Source organism: Triturus cristatus, chromosome 2_1, assembly GCF_964204655.1.
Source record: "Triturus cristatus chromosome 2_1, aTriCri1.1, whole genome shotgun sequence".
Lineage (NCBI taxonomy): Eukaryota > Metazoa > Chordata > Amphibia > Caudata > Salamandridae > Triturus > Triturus cristatus.
This window is the reverse complement of record NC_140581.1, coordinates 44,598,438-44,615,686: the sequence shown is the minus strand read 5'-3', so window position 1 is coordinate 44,615,686 and position 17,249 is coordinate 44,598,438. Positions and strand designations below refer to the sequence as shown.

At 44.5% G+C, this 17,249-nt stretch overlaps 1 protein-coding gene across 1 annotated transcript in view; it reads left to right on the top strand.

Annotated features, from left to right (window-relative positions):
- LOC146863687 (extracellular calcium-sensing receptor-like) overlaps nucleotides 1-7,885 on the top strand; it is an 89,677-nt gene extending 81,792 nt beyond the window's left edge. Inside the window, exon 4 of the mRNA XM_085636654.1 lies at nucleotides 7,745-7,885. Within this exon, the coding sequence (XP_085492780.1) occupies nucleotides 7,745-7,885 (141 nt within the window). The remainder of the gene's footprint in view (nucleotides 1-7,744) is intronic.
- The last annotated feature ends 9,364 nt before the right edge of the window (nucleotides 7,886-17,249 follow it).

The window sequence follows — 17,249 nt, the reverse complement described above, 5'->3', positions numbered from 1 at the left end:
CCTTGTATTTATTATTCACCATTGTCACTTAGGTTTAGGTTCCCTTTGTCACTTGGGACACTATGCACAAATGTTGTTTTGATGTATAATGTTTACTCCTAACTTTATTGTTTAAAAAATCCATAAAATATACTACACTGTAATCGGTGTGTTAGTGGTTCCTTCGTGCTCTGCCATTATCATTGTGCTTATGTATCATAACCTCATAGTATATCATTCCACAGGAACCATTGTTTTTTCAATATAACCAAGTCTGTGCATAGCATTACAACCACACATGTCTGTGAGCCTGAGCGGACTACTGCCCTCGTCCAACGCTGTGCAAGAGTAGGCCAAAGAATTGGAACTGAACATCGATTATTCAAAGGCAGAAAACATATCATTGCACGCAAGGCGAGGCGTAAGTGGGCGACGCGTTGCAGTCCGTAGGGAATAGGATCATCGTCACGGAGGTGATCGAACACTACTGACACCGGCCCTGGTGTCACTAACTCTGTGCATCGCGAGCTAACGACAGGTGGGTGTGACCCGCTGCCTCTGGCCTACACTGCGGTCCAGTAGGTCACAGAGGCTTGATTTAGCGATGGCGAAGTTCATATCAGTGTACCGGCATCATCGCAGACTGCATCCCCTCTCAACACCGGTGCCACTAAGTCTGTTCCTCAACATTCATGGACACTCTCTGGTCGTACCTTTGTGGCTAGTTCTCATCCTCATGTAGCTGATACCGAATTGGTGGTGAAAACAAGGCTGTCACATTCCACTCCACCATTTGCTGCTTCTGGATAACATCAGGTCTTCCGCATCATGCCCTGGAGGACACCTTCCTCTATCCACTGCAAGACTCTGCCACATTCATCTTCGACAGAGATGAGGACCCACTCACTGCGCGTGGACCTACCTCGGTGCACTGGAAATCATAGTCCCATGGCAGAGTGCCTGTGCAGGGCCGCTGTGCATCCGGGGCCACTAACTCTGTGCTGGTCAGGTCCGGGACCCCTCCATCTGAAATATTGGATGGCCTCTGAGGCGATGGTCTTAGGGTCATCAACACCATGTGTCTGTGGCCCTACGCTGTCCGCTGCCTCCAGCCTCAACTGCGGTCCACCAGGGCTCACACACCAAATAGAGTCCTGACTGGCCAGGACGTCGCATCACCGCAGGAGGCACATGCCACCACCGGCAGGACCAGTTCCAACCGCCATCTGCCAGAGTCGAAACGGTGGTCCTGACAGACTTATGGAGTTGCTCCCACCTGTCGGGGATGCCATCATCAGACTGATACCCTGCTCGGCACTCCAGGTGCCACTGACTCAGTGCACCGCAAGCCATCGTCCGTTTCTGATTGAGTTTTGTGCTGTGGAGAGGTTGTGAAGCGATGTCACCACAAGCAGTGTGGGAGTCATGGGACGTTGATGAGGAAGATGATGCAGATGTAACACACCACACTGTGAGAAGTTGGCCTGGTATATGCTGTCCACTAATTATAGTGGGAATATTGCACCAGTCCAAACAACCCCTTATTGATGATAGGTTAAAGACAAACTTTATTGAAAGCTATGCTAGTGGTAGCTATGGAGAGCAACCTTCAGGCTAAGTCTTGAAGGAATGTAAAGCAGCTTGTTTTACCAGTCTGTAATCTCTTGAATGACCAAATGAAAGGGAACCACACCAGGTATATATATATACGACATATGTATTTATCACTAAGCACACACCTCTAGTCTCTTTATGAGCTAGAAGCAAAATCACATAAGTTACACTTCAATTATTACAGTAAAATAGCACAAATACATGTCAGACCCTAGGGGCGAGCCAAACCATATACTAAACTAGTGGTATAAGAACCACGACTTAACTAGACACAAGGCCTAGAGCCTGTAGAATCACTGGGACCTCAAAGAACCACCCAATGTAGTGACACGGGGTCCGTATGCAGTGTGAGGCTCGCGGGCTCCCGTAAGCTTCTATGGGGAAAGTCGCTGTTAGATTTTTAAAGATTAGGGACACTTAGAGATGGACTAGGACCAAACCCCTTTGGACTTAGGCAGTTCTAGGGTCAACACCCACGGGAGCACTAGAGTACTCGAGTTACCTCACCCAGGGAAGCCGGGTGCATAGGTGTCAAATGGTGTCGGGTCGTGACGTAGTTTTCAATGGAAGCTGGCGAAGAAGTGCTGCTTCCGGGAAGATGCAAAGTGTCCGAAGACATCCAAGCCTGGATCGAAGATGTGGAGAACCTGAAAGCAGAGGGGACAGAGTCTGGGTCACTTCCCAGTGACCAGGGGCACGATAGACGAATGCCCACCGATGTCGGGTGCTTCAGGTGAAGAAGGTGAAGCTTGACTCTTCAGCCACCAGGACCAGGAGGCGTCGAGGATGACCAGGATCTGGATTCGAGCTGTCCCATAAAGAATGTCGAGTACAGCAGTGTCGGTGCCCGGGTTGGACACAACAAGTCTTGGCAACAGCAAGCCATGCAGAAAGGAGAAAGATGCTTCTGTGCAGACCAGCAAGGTCTTAGAGACTCACCATGCAATGGGGAGTCAGGGCACATCTAGTGCAACTAGGGAAGCCCAAGGAAAATCAGAGTTACCTTCACAGGGACCCACCAGTCGACGGACAAGGGATCGCGAAGGGACCTCGAGAGGAATCACAAAATGGTGGCCCACGGGTCACTCGGGGTGACTAGGCTGACAATCTTCGGTGGATTCTCTGCTCCGGGTATGGGATATAGTGAACCTATATCTCTGTAAGGGGTGCATGCACCACCTTACCCAGGCTGCAGTAGCAGACCTGTGGTGTCATTTTGGAGGACTTTCCAGGGGAGGCATAATACATGCTTCAGCCCCTGGTAGGCCTCTGGGATACCTATGCCCTGGGTATATAGTATACCATATACTAGGGACTTATAAGGGCACCTAAGAATCCAATCTGTTATGTACCTAGAGCACATGGAATCAATTTAGAGAGGAAGCAGCTAGGCTGGGGTCCTGAATAGCAGGGCCCCAGCCAGACTAAGGTCGAAAAACAGTGAAACATCAACAAAAAGTGGGGGTAACCATAAGAGGCAGATCCTACTCTCCTACACTCACTGCATCTGCATCAGGACTATCTCGAAGGGACACAATCCAAGACTTTTTCTTCACATGGGTGCGCTCAGCTGTAGTGCCCAGACCTCAGTGCACTGCAACTCACGGACACTTCTGTTTGCTCATTGTGTGCCCTTTGAACTTGCTCAGGCTACCTCCATGATGCTCCGCAGTTGTCCCTGTGATGCTGGTGTTGTCTGTTTACGTATTCATTGTGTTAAATGTTGTATTTGTTGCAGGCACCGACAACTCCCTGAGGTCTGGCTTGCACCCACCCCACACACATCCAGCACAGGTGTCACTTTACATGTGGCCCTGCCAATAAAGGGGCCGGGCGCACGTGCCCGTAGCCAGTTCAACATCATTGCTGCATGTGTCCCTGTGGTCTTGTTGTATGCATGGGGGCCCAGGGTCCTGTGACTTTACCTTGTGCTGTGTACAGCAGATGCAGGCATGTCACCGCAGGCATCGGGTTTGAGCTTGGATATGTAACTTTGTTGTCACCCACTCAATTCATAAGGGAAGTGGCCTGGGCCGTTGTACGCAGGGCCAACGTGGGTGTGTGACTGATATGTGCGTGCCCCTGGGCGTGGTTGTGTACTGTGAATGTGCATCTGCATGTGTCCCTTTGGCAGTGTGGGTCTCCTTTGTGGGGTGTTGTCCTGAAGGGTAATAGACACCAACGTATGTGATCTAGTTCACCTTCCATGGGTTGGGACACCACCCACACCTGTTGGGCCACCTCCTTTTAGCGTGCTGACACATGGCATTGGAGTGTCATTTGTGGGTGGGTGAAGTGTTGTGAGCCAGCTGTGCTTGCGGGTGCTTTCTGCTGTGTGGTCTTTTGCAGGCTCTGTGTTCTCCTCTAAGTAGCTTGGCTGCCCGGGTCCTGGTGGTGGGTTGTGTGGGATGTCCATGAGCTTGGTGTAGGGCATTGGTGTCGAAGGTGTGGTGGTCCTCTCCGGCATCACAGATGTGTTGTCTTCTGTGCTCTGCTGGAGGCGTTGTGTGCCCCTCTGCAAAGTAAAGGGGAGATGCATGTTGACATTGTGTTGACATGTATGTTGGCGCATCGTTCTAGGTTACATGCAAACTGTATGACAATGTACATTGTGACTGTTTGGGAGGTGCTGACTGCTGCTGCAGTGTACATTTGGACTACATGACGGATGTGAGATCGTATGCGTACATTTCCATTTCACGGTTTCCTGTTCTGTCAGATGTAGTAGGCATGTTTCTGTGCATGTGCGGAGCCAGTTGTGTCCTCTATTCTGCAGTGACGGCTTTGCACATTGTACCACGTTGTCATCAATGTGGGTGTGCTGTTCTTGCTATGTGTGTGCTGCAGTGTGCCAAGGGGATGAGGGACATGATCCAGGGTAATGGTGGGTGTGCAGTGTGCTACACCTCATTGTGCATGTGTGTCATTGTGCCCATCTTCCCCTCGTCCGCCCAGTCCCTGGTCGTTACTCACCGTGTTGATGTTGTGTCAGGTCCTCTCGAGCTGTGTCCGTACTCCCTACTCCTTGCACCATCTCCACACTGATGACTGTTGCCTCGGTTTCCTCCAGTTCCTCCTGTGACGCAGGACTGCCACCTCCTGTCACCGTTGCGGCCTTCCTGTTGGCAGCGGGTTTGTGCCTGGTTTAGGTTGTCACATCATGCTAGCGACTCTTGGCCTCCTAGATTGGTCTCCTCGGCACTCCAACTGCATTCCAGGTGGTAAACTTGTGGGTCAGTTGCTGGTAGTGTTCTGTCACCTCCGTGACACTGATCTGGCTTCACTGCGGACTGCACCCTGTCTTCCTCTCCCTCTTCTCCTCGGCTGTCCATGTCCCCGTTGTTCCTTGCTGGTGGTCTGTGGGGGTTGTGGGGTTCGCGTTGGCCTCTGCGCTGGGTCAGGGTGCATCCATGTTGTTACGTGCATTGGCTTGTTTCTAGTGTGTTGTTTCTGTGGTTTATATGGTGCATTCTCCCGCCAGACGGGTGAGATTTGCAAGCCTGTGGCAGGTTTTCGCTACTTTTTGTACCGCGATTGGCCTCACCGCATGACCGCGTTGTGAATACTTGGCTGGCACGGTGTGATTTTCCCACGATAGGCTGCGATGCTGAGAGTTGCGTTAAGCTACTCTTGCGGTAGTTATCACTTTTTCTTGTGAATATACCCCTTAGAGTGCCTGATGGCCTGTTATACCTGTATACAAAACCTGTCTCAAATATTTTTATCACTAGTGACTTGTGATGTCTCTAGCCACCTGTAATAAAGAAATGCTCATCTGTATAATAAGTTCATATCGTCAGTTATGAGCCTACCAGAGCCAGGAGCCAGGGTGAAAGGAAGGTACCAGAGCATAATCACTGCCGCATTTGAAAACAGCAAAAAAATGAGAATGTATGTTTTTTTTAATGAACAGTGATCAACAGAAATCAGATATTTAAGGCAACGTGTTTATTTTCTCCACACTGTCGGCCATTACAGCAAAAATAGAAATAGAATCAGCAATTTTTATCTGACCTACATAAAACTGACTCTAATATCTTTTTGCAATAATTTATAAACTGTTTTTTGGAGTGTTCAATTCACACTTCACATTCTACTTTTCTTTTGATGTTTGCAAACAAACTATTTCTTTCATTTGAAGAACCAAGTTTTGTGATGCTATGGAAGAGCATGATACAAAGAATTTAAGCGGTTATAGAAAGATTGATGTGTAATAGTGTGACCATGTATAAGACTAATATACCCTCTGTCTTACATTAAAAGGATATTGCAGGTTACCTCCATGTCCTCATAAAAGAACTCAGCCTTTGGCCTTCTTCCTTTATATGGTCAAAGAACTCCTCAGTGACTTGCAAAATCCTTATTACATATGGCAGGAACTTTTTCCCATATATAATTTATAATAATTTATATAATAAAACGCAAAACTAAAACATCCTCAATCATCTACCCTAGCACCATGTACAACATAAAAAGGATTGACAAAGTCAAAAGGCGTTGCTATAATATGCCAACACATGTAAAGATGAGAATTCACTAATGCTATTTACCATTGTTTCATGCATAAATTCTATGTACCAATTTAAAGCCACTCCCATTTGCTTTGCAAAGCCATGGAAAAAAGCGCCAAGAAAGGATGGCTTTGTATAGAAAACTTATAGGTGATTAAGATTTGAATGTAACACCGCAATAATTAAATGTTCTTTTCAGGTGTAAAATAATCTCTCAGGTTTTCTAATGCAGGCACTTCTGCAACACATAAAGATTCACCAAATAGCCATATAGCAGACTAACATTGGGGTGGACAATCCCAAACTCCTTACCTGGACAGATCCCTACCTCGTCCGATTCAACCTTTACCCGATATATCAATAAGGAACCGCACCCAGAAAGACCACCCGATGCAACTGGAACACTATGTCTGAGGAAACCTAGACAGCGAACTCAAACCCACTGACTGATGCACCATCGCCAACTTCAACAACTGGATCACCTGCGCACACACCCTGGCCCCACTCAAAACCAACACCACTTTACAGACCAGATCACAGCAGGTTGGTACAGAGATGACCCACAACTCACCAAATTGCGATGCAAACAGCTGAAGTGCCAATGTCGACACACCCATGACACAAGGACTGACACACCTACAGATAAGCCGTATGGCGCTACCACCAGCAACTCAGATCCACAAAAAGCTCAGTCCCTGACTGAGCAGATTGAAGTCAGCACCAACAACTCTAACAATAATTCACCCTATACTGAAGGAATTCACCTTCCAAGTTGTCACCACAACTGTCATCTCCACTAAGGAACTTTACATTCCCTGGTCACTCACTACTTATACAGCAATATCAGCACAATATACAACAACTCTGCACCCCAAGCAGACCTCTCCACCCTCTCAACCCAGCAACATAAAGAGGAGAACACACAGGAAATCACTCTGGCCTGCAGGCCAATCATCACCGCTCTGGAACTGCCCCTCCCATGCACTCTATCCACTGGAGGGCTCCTTCAGACACTTGTGCACACTCCATATTTACCAAAGGACTTGAGCCCATCTGTACCACCCTTGCTCCAATACTCAATGACTCTCTCACCACTACCACCACCTTCTCGGACACTTGGAAACATGCCAGCATCCCACTGTAATGCAATGGTGATTCACCGACTCAACCTTTCTACCATACTGAACGAAAGTCCTAGAAAACTCATCAATAAACTACTGGTCGACCACTTCAATGAGAACCACTTCCTGGACCTGTCCCAATCTGGATTCACTCCAAATCACAGCACCAAGACTGCCCTTATCACTGCCACTGATAATATTCATCTCATCACGGGCAAAGGTGACACCACTACTCTCAACCTTCTCAGTCTCTCTACTGCCTTTGACATCATCTCCCACCCATTCCTCATCCGATACCTCCACGAGACTGGAATACAAGGACCTGAACTTTGATGGATCAACTCCTTCTGCACATGCCTCACGTTTTCTAAGCCTGGGTCCATACACATCCACTGCCTGTAACCTGATTTGCAACATCCTCTCTCTGCCTCGCACTCTTCAGTGTCTACATTGCTCTCCTTGCCAACATCGTCTGAACCTGCGGACTCAACATTATCTCATATGCCGAACCACATTCAGCTCATCCTCTCTGTCTCCGTCTATGTCAGAAGTCATATACTGGATGAAGATGAACTGCCTGAATCTCAACTCAGTCAAGATAGATGTGGTACTTTTCAGAAGAAAACACTTCACTCTGGTACTTGGCCTGGTGTCCCTTAGAGTCAGGGCCACCTCCTATCCCATCAAGTCAAGCTAGTAACACATGGGTCATTATCTACAATCAAATCTCGATGACCAGCAAGGCTAACGTGATCACTTCCTCTTGTTTCCCCACCTCAAGCTCCTCAGGAAAATCTTCAGATGGCTTCCACTCGACACCCATCAAACCATCTCCTAAGCCCAGATCACCTGCAAATTGGACTACTGAAATGTGCTTTGCATCAGCATCACTGCCCAACTCACTAAGAGACTCCAGGTTCTCTAGAATAGTGCAGCCAGCCTCAAACTGAATCTCCCTCTCCACACCCACATATTCACACACCTCAAAAACTTCCATTGGCTCCCCATCCACAAGCATACCTTCTTCAAACAACTAACACATACATATAAGCATTGCACAACCAAGAACTGTCCAGCTGCATCAGCAAACACACCCCTACCACACATCTTCGCTCTGCGAGCCTGCAGGGTGCCCATGTCCCCCACATCCAAATAGTCCGAGCTGGTAGCTGCGCATTCTCGTGCATGACTTCCAAAGCCTAGAACAACTTCTTCTTGCAGATTAGAGGCACTCGCTCAGTCCTAGAATTCTGAAAAATAAACACTTGGCTCTTTCAGTAGGTCCCATTCAGGACAGCACCCCTTTTGTAGATGTTAGGATACCCTCTGGGTGACATGCATGGATTACAAATACATATTGCATAATATAACATAATAACTGACAGAGTAATCAACTGAACGAGGGGACATGAGGCTCTTTAGATCATACAGTTCCAAAGACAATAAATATGGTCATACTTTTCCTTCTGCAATGACCTTCTAGGAAATACTGACATTCAGAGTTTGAGGTCTCTTCTTCTTTATAGGTACCGCACTGGAGACTTTTGCAATCCCTCAGTTGTCCTAATTACTTTATTAAGAATTTATTTTGTCACAAATTAAGTTTATGTAACGTAGGAAGATGGACGAATATGTGTTTTTTGACTACTAATGTCGCTTCATCAGGGCCAAAGAATAAATGTATGACAATATTTACAAAGCAGACCTATTGGTCTTTCTCATAATGGTCAGTTATCCAGTTTATAATAACAATACTCCAATAAGCAATTAATTTTCGAGTCTCTCAAATGGTCATATGCAGGATGACTTAGGTTTCAAATGTAGTATATTACACATCTGTGCATCAAAATTTTATTTTGAGGTATGATAACTACCAGTTGTCATGAACTTACTGCAATTGTCCCTTCTTTATGGTAAAATGCTAGTGCTCCCCATTTTAAACATGGTTAATCTGTGTAAGTCTAGTTGCCATATTTAACTAACTTACAAGCCCTTAATATACTGTCACTACTGGACTGTGGCACCTATTTTGCCATTCACTACAGTCACAGTGTAACCATGACTTCCAATTGGGCTTCAGACCAGGACATAGCACAGAATCAGTCATACAGTATCGTGGACGATGCACTCAAAACAATGGAGCAGAATGAATCCTGTCTTCGTATCCTACTGGACCTATGCTTGGCGTTTGACACAGTCCATCACAATGGTCTCATGGAGATACTCAAGCACAGAATGGGGCTCTCGGGCAACATTCTCACTTGGCTCAACTTGGTTCTCCACGATTGCTCTCAAAGAAACAAAATGGGAACCTCATTATCAAATCTATATGCGATCAAGATGGGAGTAACTCAAGGATCCACCATATCTCCAATACTTCGATCTTTACATAGAACTAATACACACAAAGGGGTTGAGGCAGTAGAGTACAGCACTTATCAAAATTGTAACGGGCTAAATTTAGAGATTCTCTAGACGTGCAGAGAACTGCTCACCACATATACACAAATGACAAGCAACTATATTTATTTTATTTTAATTTTATATAAGTTTTATATAGCGCTAGTTAGACCCGTAGGTGTCAGAGTGCTTTACATGATCGTGATAGAATACAGTAACAAGGTCATGCAATGAACATATGAGTCGAGAGTTCAATAGACAAATGGTACCCATCAAAGGTGTTAGTGGAGGGACCAACACCAGAGACACAATTCGAGAGGATCTAAAAGTCAGAGAAGTAAAAACAAACAAAAGAGAACCACCACTTCAGACAGAGGGTCTAAGTCTGATCAAGCTATACTTTACTAAGATCCGTAAACTGGGAGTTAAAGTATTTGTTGAGGAGGAGGAGTTTTAGGTTTCTCTTGAAGCAAGAGAAGGAAGGTTTGCATCGAAGGTCACCTAGGAGCAGAAGAGCATTGGAGCTTCTCAGTGATCTAGTGGTTCCTGCTTTCGTCAGCTAGTTGTATAAGTAGTTGGGTGTATGAGTGTGACGGACACTGTGGATGATACATGCAGTCTTGCAGGTACATCTTCCTTCAATAGGAAGCCAGTTGAGGCTCTTAAGTGCAGGAGTGATGTGTTCAAACCGTTTAACGTCTGAGATGAGCAGGGCTGCCATGTTAGGAACTGATCTCAGGGGGGCGAGGTGAGTTTTAGGTGTCTCAGTGAGAGTGGCATTACCATAGTCTAGTTTACAGAGGACCAAAGATTGTACCACATTTTTTAAATCATCGGCAGGAATAAATGGTTTAAGTTTCTTGAGGTTTTTGAGTGTGTACAGTGCTCCTTTTGCTGTATTCTTGAGGTGCTCTTTCATTGACATGTGTTGTCCAGGATGAAAACAAGGGATTTTGTTGAGTTGGATAAAGTAAGAGAGCAGTTTAAAGCATTTAGGTCGATGAGGCCATCGTGCATTGGAAGGTGGTTACTTTTAGGGGAGAAAAGAATTACTTCTGTCTTGATGGGGTTTAGCTTAAAGTGATATGTATAAAACCAGGATTGTTACTTGTTCAGTGTGTCGTTGAGATGTCGAATGTCACTGGGTGATTTGATTTTTATAGTAAAGTTGGGTGTCATCCGCATATGGGTGGTATTTGGTCTCTGCCTGTTTCAAGATGACCGTTAAGGGTTCCAGCAAGAGAATGAAAAGGGAGGGGGATAGAATTGAGCCATGAGGCACGCCAAGATTGATCCGAGTGGGTTTAGACAGGCAAGTAGGATAAGTAGGCAGGCGTCACCCTCGTCTAAGGCTCTGTGGATGTCATCAGATATGTTCAGCATGGCCGTTTCAGTACTACAGACTTTCCTAAACCCGGATTGAAAAGTGTGAAGGAGGGGGAATTTTCGTATATAATGATTAAGTTGCTGTAAGACACATTTTTCCAAAGTATTGGCAAGGAACAGGAGTTTGGAGATAGGTCTGAGGTTATTGAGATCGTTGGGGTCAGCCCTGGTATTTTTGGAAATGGGTGTAATTTGTCCTAATTGAAGAGAGATCGTCACACCACTCGTGGTGAGAGATGTGTTGATGATGAGAGTCCAGAATGGAGCAATGATGTGGTGGAGAATTTTCACCATCGTGGATGGGAGGGGTTCCGTGGTGTGGGTCATTGGCTTTAGATTCATGATTATATTGAAGACTTCCTTTTCAGTCAAGGGTTTGAAATGTGACCAGTTGGCACTGTTTTTCAGTTTGGCAAGATTCAGGAAGTCGTTGGTTCTTTTCGTGGTCGTTTGGTCCACAACAGGATCTGGAGGTGGATCATTTGCGATGGTAGGTGGGTTGGTGAAGGTGGAAAGGACGGAGGGAGGAGAGCAGACTTGCAAGACTGTTTGCTCAATTTTTGCCACTTTGTCACCGAAAAAGCTAGCGATTTCTTCACATCATTCCTTTGTGGCGATTATAGCAGGCGGGGGTGCTGTTGCAGTTTTTTTGTTTAACAATGTTAAAGAGCTCCCCAGATTTGTTTTTTGCACGGTCCAGTTGGTTGCAGAAGAGGGAGGCTTTTTCTCTAAAGAGGTTTTCTTTGTATTACATCCTTGTTGTTCTAAGTAGTGCTAGGTGATAAGTTGAGGGGTTTTGTCTCCAAGTCCTTTCTGCTTGTCTGAGTTTCTTGTTTTTCTGTTGAGATTGAAATTAAACCAAGCTTTTCATTTTGAAGATCTTAATTGTTTTAATTGAGGCGGGGCCACTTGGTTGAGAACAACCGATATCAATGAGTTGACTTTTCTTCCAGCGATGGCACTATGAGACTCAACAACATTCTTAGGAAAACCCAAGCCTGGCTGGCATATAATCACCTCAAACTGAATGCTATGAAAACAGAATTCCTACTCTTCTCACTGCTCACCCCCAATACAAAAATGGTTGACCCACCTTGATGCCCTCAACTGCATGCTGATCTATGCAGAAACTTCAAAGTCCCTTGGAATAACTCTAGATAGAAAACCGAATATACAAGTTCACATCAGCTCATCCACTTGAAGTACATTTAACCCACTCAACCTTCTTAAGAAGGCTAAGCTGGGCATGATGATAGAAGTCTTTAAAATCATAATACAATCAGTGGTAGTGTCAAGATTAGATTATGGATCTGAACCTTAGCAGGCACATCAAAAGCACACACTGCACCACTAAAGGCTATCCTCAATGCGAAATTAATAACAGGAAAAAGGCAATACAACTACATCACTCCCTCTCTAAAGTCTCTACATTGGTTCCCAGTGGAAGCCAGGATTCAACTGAAAATGCCTTGTCTGACACACAAAGCACTTCATCATGAGACATCTAGGTGCCTCAAAAATATGCTCACTATATCGGGGGCAGCGGCTCCTAATGTAGAGCAACCTCCCTCAAGCTAGCACTTCCAAGATTCAGGAAAGAGTAGACCTGGACCCATGACGTCTTTGGATCAGCACCAAGAATCTGCAACACTCTGTGGAGATCAAGTCGAACCATTCTGCAGCCACCTTCAAAAAAGAGGTCTAATGGACTTTACAAAACAGATTCCAAGATTGGCTCTTGCTCGGACAGACTCAGCTATATCAACGAGCACATGCTGTCATTTATTAAGAAGATGTTTTATGGTATTGAACTTGAAGCTTAACGTATGTGTTTTACATTTATCGGGAAATCTTACTATGTTATTTTGCATTAAGTTTTCTTATGTTTTTGAGGTTTTACGGTGTATGTTACCCATGGGTCATGTTTGCACTTTATTAAACTCTCTAAATAAAATAAAATAAAGAAATAAAATGTCTTCAGTCCCTCCGTGTCTGTAGCCTGACAGCTGCAGCTTTTTAAACCTGCATTCGACCTGTATCACCTTTTTGATAGGTAAAAAAATCCTTTTGTGTAGTTATACTTATAGCCCATAAGTCAGGACAGATGGTATTTAAAGGTAGGACATGTTGAAATTAAAAGTTAGCATGTCCTTTCAGCGACTAAGCCCTAAAGCCTATTTTCAATGTATCAAGGCGTCTGCTAGATAGAGAAAAACTGGGAAGCAATGTTAACTAAAGCTATTTCCAGTTAGGAAACAGCAAGGATCATAATTCAAGGACTCCTTTTAATATAAAACAGAACCCCAATTTAATGACGAAATTGGATCTCTCATCAATATTAAGTAAAAGGAACTTTTATAAACGTGCTTTTTTCTTGCCTAAAGTCTCGGGTTGCTCATTTGCTTGAGCCCTGAACTATAACCCAGCAGTTGAATAACCTTGAGTGAGATGTGAAAACTGTTCCCAGTGAAGAGGCAAAGGCCTGAGTGTGGGGAAAAAATGTCAGGGTAATGAGTATCTGTGCAGTCCAAAAAGTGCTCTCCAGGGTGACAGTTATCCTACCCTTCAGAATTAATGCACTATAAATAACAAAATATGTACGAGGCACCTCTCCAGAATCCATCCAGAATACAATGTAGGTATTTGATAAACGTGCATTGCTATCACTCTGAATTTAATTGACTATACATATATTTTAGTCCATTTAGTAAGTGAATATAATGTATTAATTATAGTACAGACATTACTTGATTGGTCACAATCATTTCTAAGTTCATAAAGATATTGATAAGCAAAGAAATGTAAAAACAACGTATATCTTAAGTAAATTAGTATCAAAATATGATGGGTGAAACCTTAAAAGATTTCTCCACACCTTATCACCAATATGCTTATTTGTACCTGGAAGAGTCTTCTCCATTTGGGTATCCCAACTGTGACGTAGATCTAGTGTTAGATGTGATTGCCTACTCATCAAATCTTCTATATAGTCACTAGTTTTCACTGTGCTGTGTATATGTGAAGAGGCTCTGGTCAGTCCTGTCCCGGGCCCTGCTTCCTTCTAAGGCTGTCTCAAAGGAGAATCTTCTGTACTTCCTAACCCCATACCAGGATGGGTAGGGCCAAAGCCCATGGCAACCACTAGGGAAGAGGCTTCCTGAGATTCTCTCTGGCGGCTTCCACACCTTTCATATCCTTTCACACCAGTCACTCCCCTAAAGAAACACAACAAACCTCTTTAAGCCATACTGAAGTCTAATGTAGACACTGTCAGCCATACTGGACTCTGTTGTAAGCAGTGTGAGCAATAAATGACTCTAATCTAGGCACTGTCACACATACTAGACTCTGTCTCAATAATACTGGACTGAGCTCCAGGCACTGTCAATCATACTGGACTCTGTTGTGGACACTTTCATGCATATTGTCCTCTGATGGAGGCAATCAGTCATAGTGGCCTTGGCTCCAGGCACTGTCAGTCATACTGGACTCTGCTTCAGTCATACTGGACTCTGCTTCAGTCATAGTGGACTCTGCATTGTCAGCATTCACAAATGCTCTTTTCTTCCCTTTTTCACTCTGGAAAGAGTCAGAGATTGTCAGAAAGCACTAAGCTTGTCTTCCATATTTGAGAGTGATGCACTCTTGTGCCCTCACACCAACCACCATTACCCACACAAGAATTTGAATGCCAATAATAGAAAACAGGAAAATGGAAAGAGATAAGGGAGAAAATAGAGGCATTGGATATCACCACTCTGACTTCTCCCTCTGTTGAGCATGAACATCAATGTGAAGTGTGTATCAAAAGGCACAATGAGGGATGGTAATAGTCTGTTATTGAGGTGTTGCTTTTAATGTTAACTGCAAAAATGATATACCTTAAAAGTATGTCTAAGTCACCAACTTTCTGTGTTCTGGAATGAAGCTGATTACCCTGAAACTGAAGCATAACAAAAACCAGTCACTATGTGCCTGATTTAGAGTTTGGTGGATAGGGTACTACATGATGGAGTATCCTGTTCACTAAACTGTTCACCCTCCTCATTTCAAGTCAGGTGGACCATCAGCTTTCAGCAGAACCCACATTGGCACCATCAACTTAAGCTTCCTCCGATCGCCCAATGGAGTTGGGGCTGTCGAATGACTGGCATTGCACCTAGCAGTGATGGACAGAGGAAAACAAATAATAATCCTCACACCCAGGGAAAAACTCACCTGGGTGGAAGGTATGGGAGGGGTCATTGGTCATTTGTCTTTCAATAACAAACTCCCACTTTGGGAGTTGATTTTTCAGAAATAAAAAAACATTGTTAATGTTTAGTTAAAGACCATCAAAAACAGCAGCCAGAGTTCATCAAATTGTTTGTACCTTGAGAGGAACAGTGGTTCCTCTCAAGATACAGAGATCACATCTAGGCCAGCATTGATTTCTAAATTTGGCAAACATTAGCCCATTAGGGTAGCAGACGTAATGTCCGCTGCCACCCTGATGGACTGTACTCCGCCCATCAAGCATTATATCTGACCATATATTTACTCAGTCATGGTTCCATGAATAGTTTGTTGAAAAGAATTGCAATTCCCTCATTTTCAAACGCATTTAACCCTACCATTAAAAGCTCATGTGCATCTTGTTGCACATTCACAGTGAACTGTGTACCACCATTACAGTGGCCAACCATATAAAGTATGAGTGCAGTAGAATTACACCTGTGTGTTTTGAATATGTACTAAATTGAAAAGAGTTGTCAAAGCTTGACATAAAGGTTTCTCTTTGTATTGAACAATGTTTTCAACCACCAGCTGTAGGTGGAATGTAATTTTAACTACCACATTACAGTAACATGAGACTCCAGAAGTGTTAGAAAATGGAACATCTATTACATTGCTGACTAATTCATTTTATTGAAGTGTTTGTTTTATAACTTTGAAAAATCTAAAATCTCATAACTCTTTGTCTTTCTGTAAGTTGGATGCTTCTCAACAATGGGATATAAGCTCAGATGGATGAGGAGCATAGATCCCTTGCACGTGAATATACTGTATAACACATGATGAGTCAGGGTTTACTCTGCTCTCATCAAAATCAAGAAGGTACAATTCTGACAATGTCCCCAATCATGATAAAGCAACATTAGACATTCCTTCTTTAAAAACTGTGTTACCCTTATATGTATCATAGCTGCAACCAAACTTAATGCTTGAGACATCAGAGGCCAAACTCAGATATTTTACCAGGAGAAATCTAGCAGTAAATCTTCCTAGATCAAATGTAATGAGACTATATTCATACTCTGTACTGTTGGATATGTAATGAAGTCTATTACATTCCCCATTGCACCATTCACTAATCCCTCCTCTAAATTCAGATTTTGTTGCAAAATTATTCAGCAATTTTCACAGAGGTTTACAGACTTTGCTAAACCAACGGTATTCAAAACTGTTTTCTTTAAAGATTTCATTTTCTCCATTTCATTTACCACTGATTGCTATATTGGTAAGTGTAAACCTTGATGTCTCATTTTGTCTTTACTATCAAGGGGCCGATTCCGATCTTGGTCGGAAGAGCACCGAATCGGGTTCGGCCGTAGTGGATCCGATTCCGATGCTTCTTTTCCGACCGATCCGTACACGGGTGCGGGCGACGAAGTACGATGCGAAGATGCGCGAATTCTCCGACCGACTCGTTCCCGGCTCTGACCCGATCCGTCCGACTCGGTCGCACGCAAACCGACGCGTGCAATGGAGACGATTCTCAACCAAACGAGTACGATGCTCGAATCGGACAGCTCGACCGAGTCGGAGCGTCCGGCTCGCAAAAGCTCCCAAAGTCGGACTTCGGGGGTCCGCGTCGGACCCCTCGACACCCGCAGCTGTATGACTCGCACACAGGGGGAGACACATGGGTCTCCCCCACACAGGCATGTATGGCACAGATGGCACCGACGCCTACCCACTGTAGGGGGCGCACTTGTTCGAGACGTACCAATTCAGTCAATGGGAGCGCATATACACGTTGTACAACTGGCTCCCATTGACTTCTATGGAGTGCTTTCCGACCCGGATCGGAATCGGCACCTAAGAGTCACTATTTCCTGTTTCGCCAAATGAAGCATTTCTAAGTTACATTGTTTGCACTCGTCCAGTGTTGACATTAGGCACACAATCTGTTTCTGACTTTTCATAATGTGTTGCATTATACAAACTGGTGACCTCTTGTGTGGGAATAGAGATG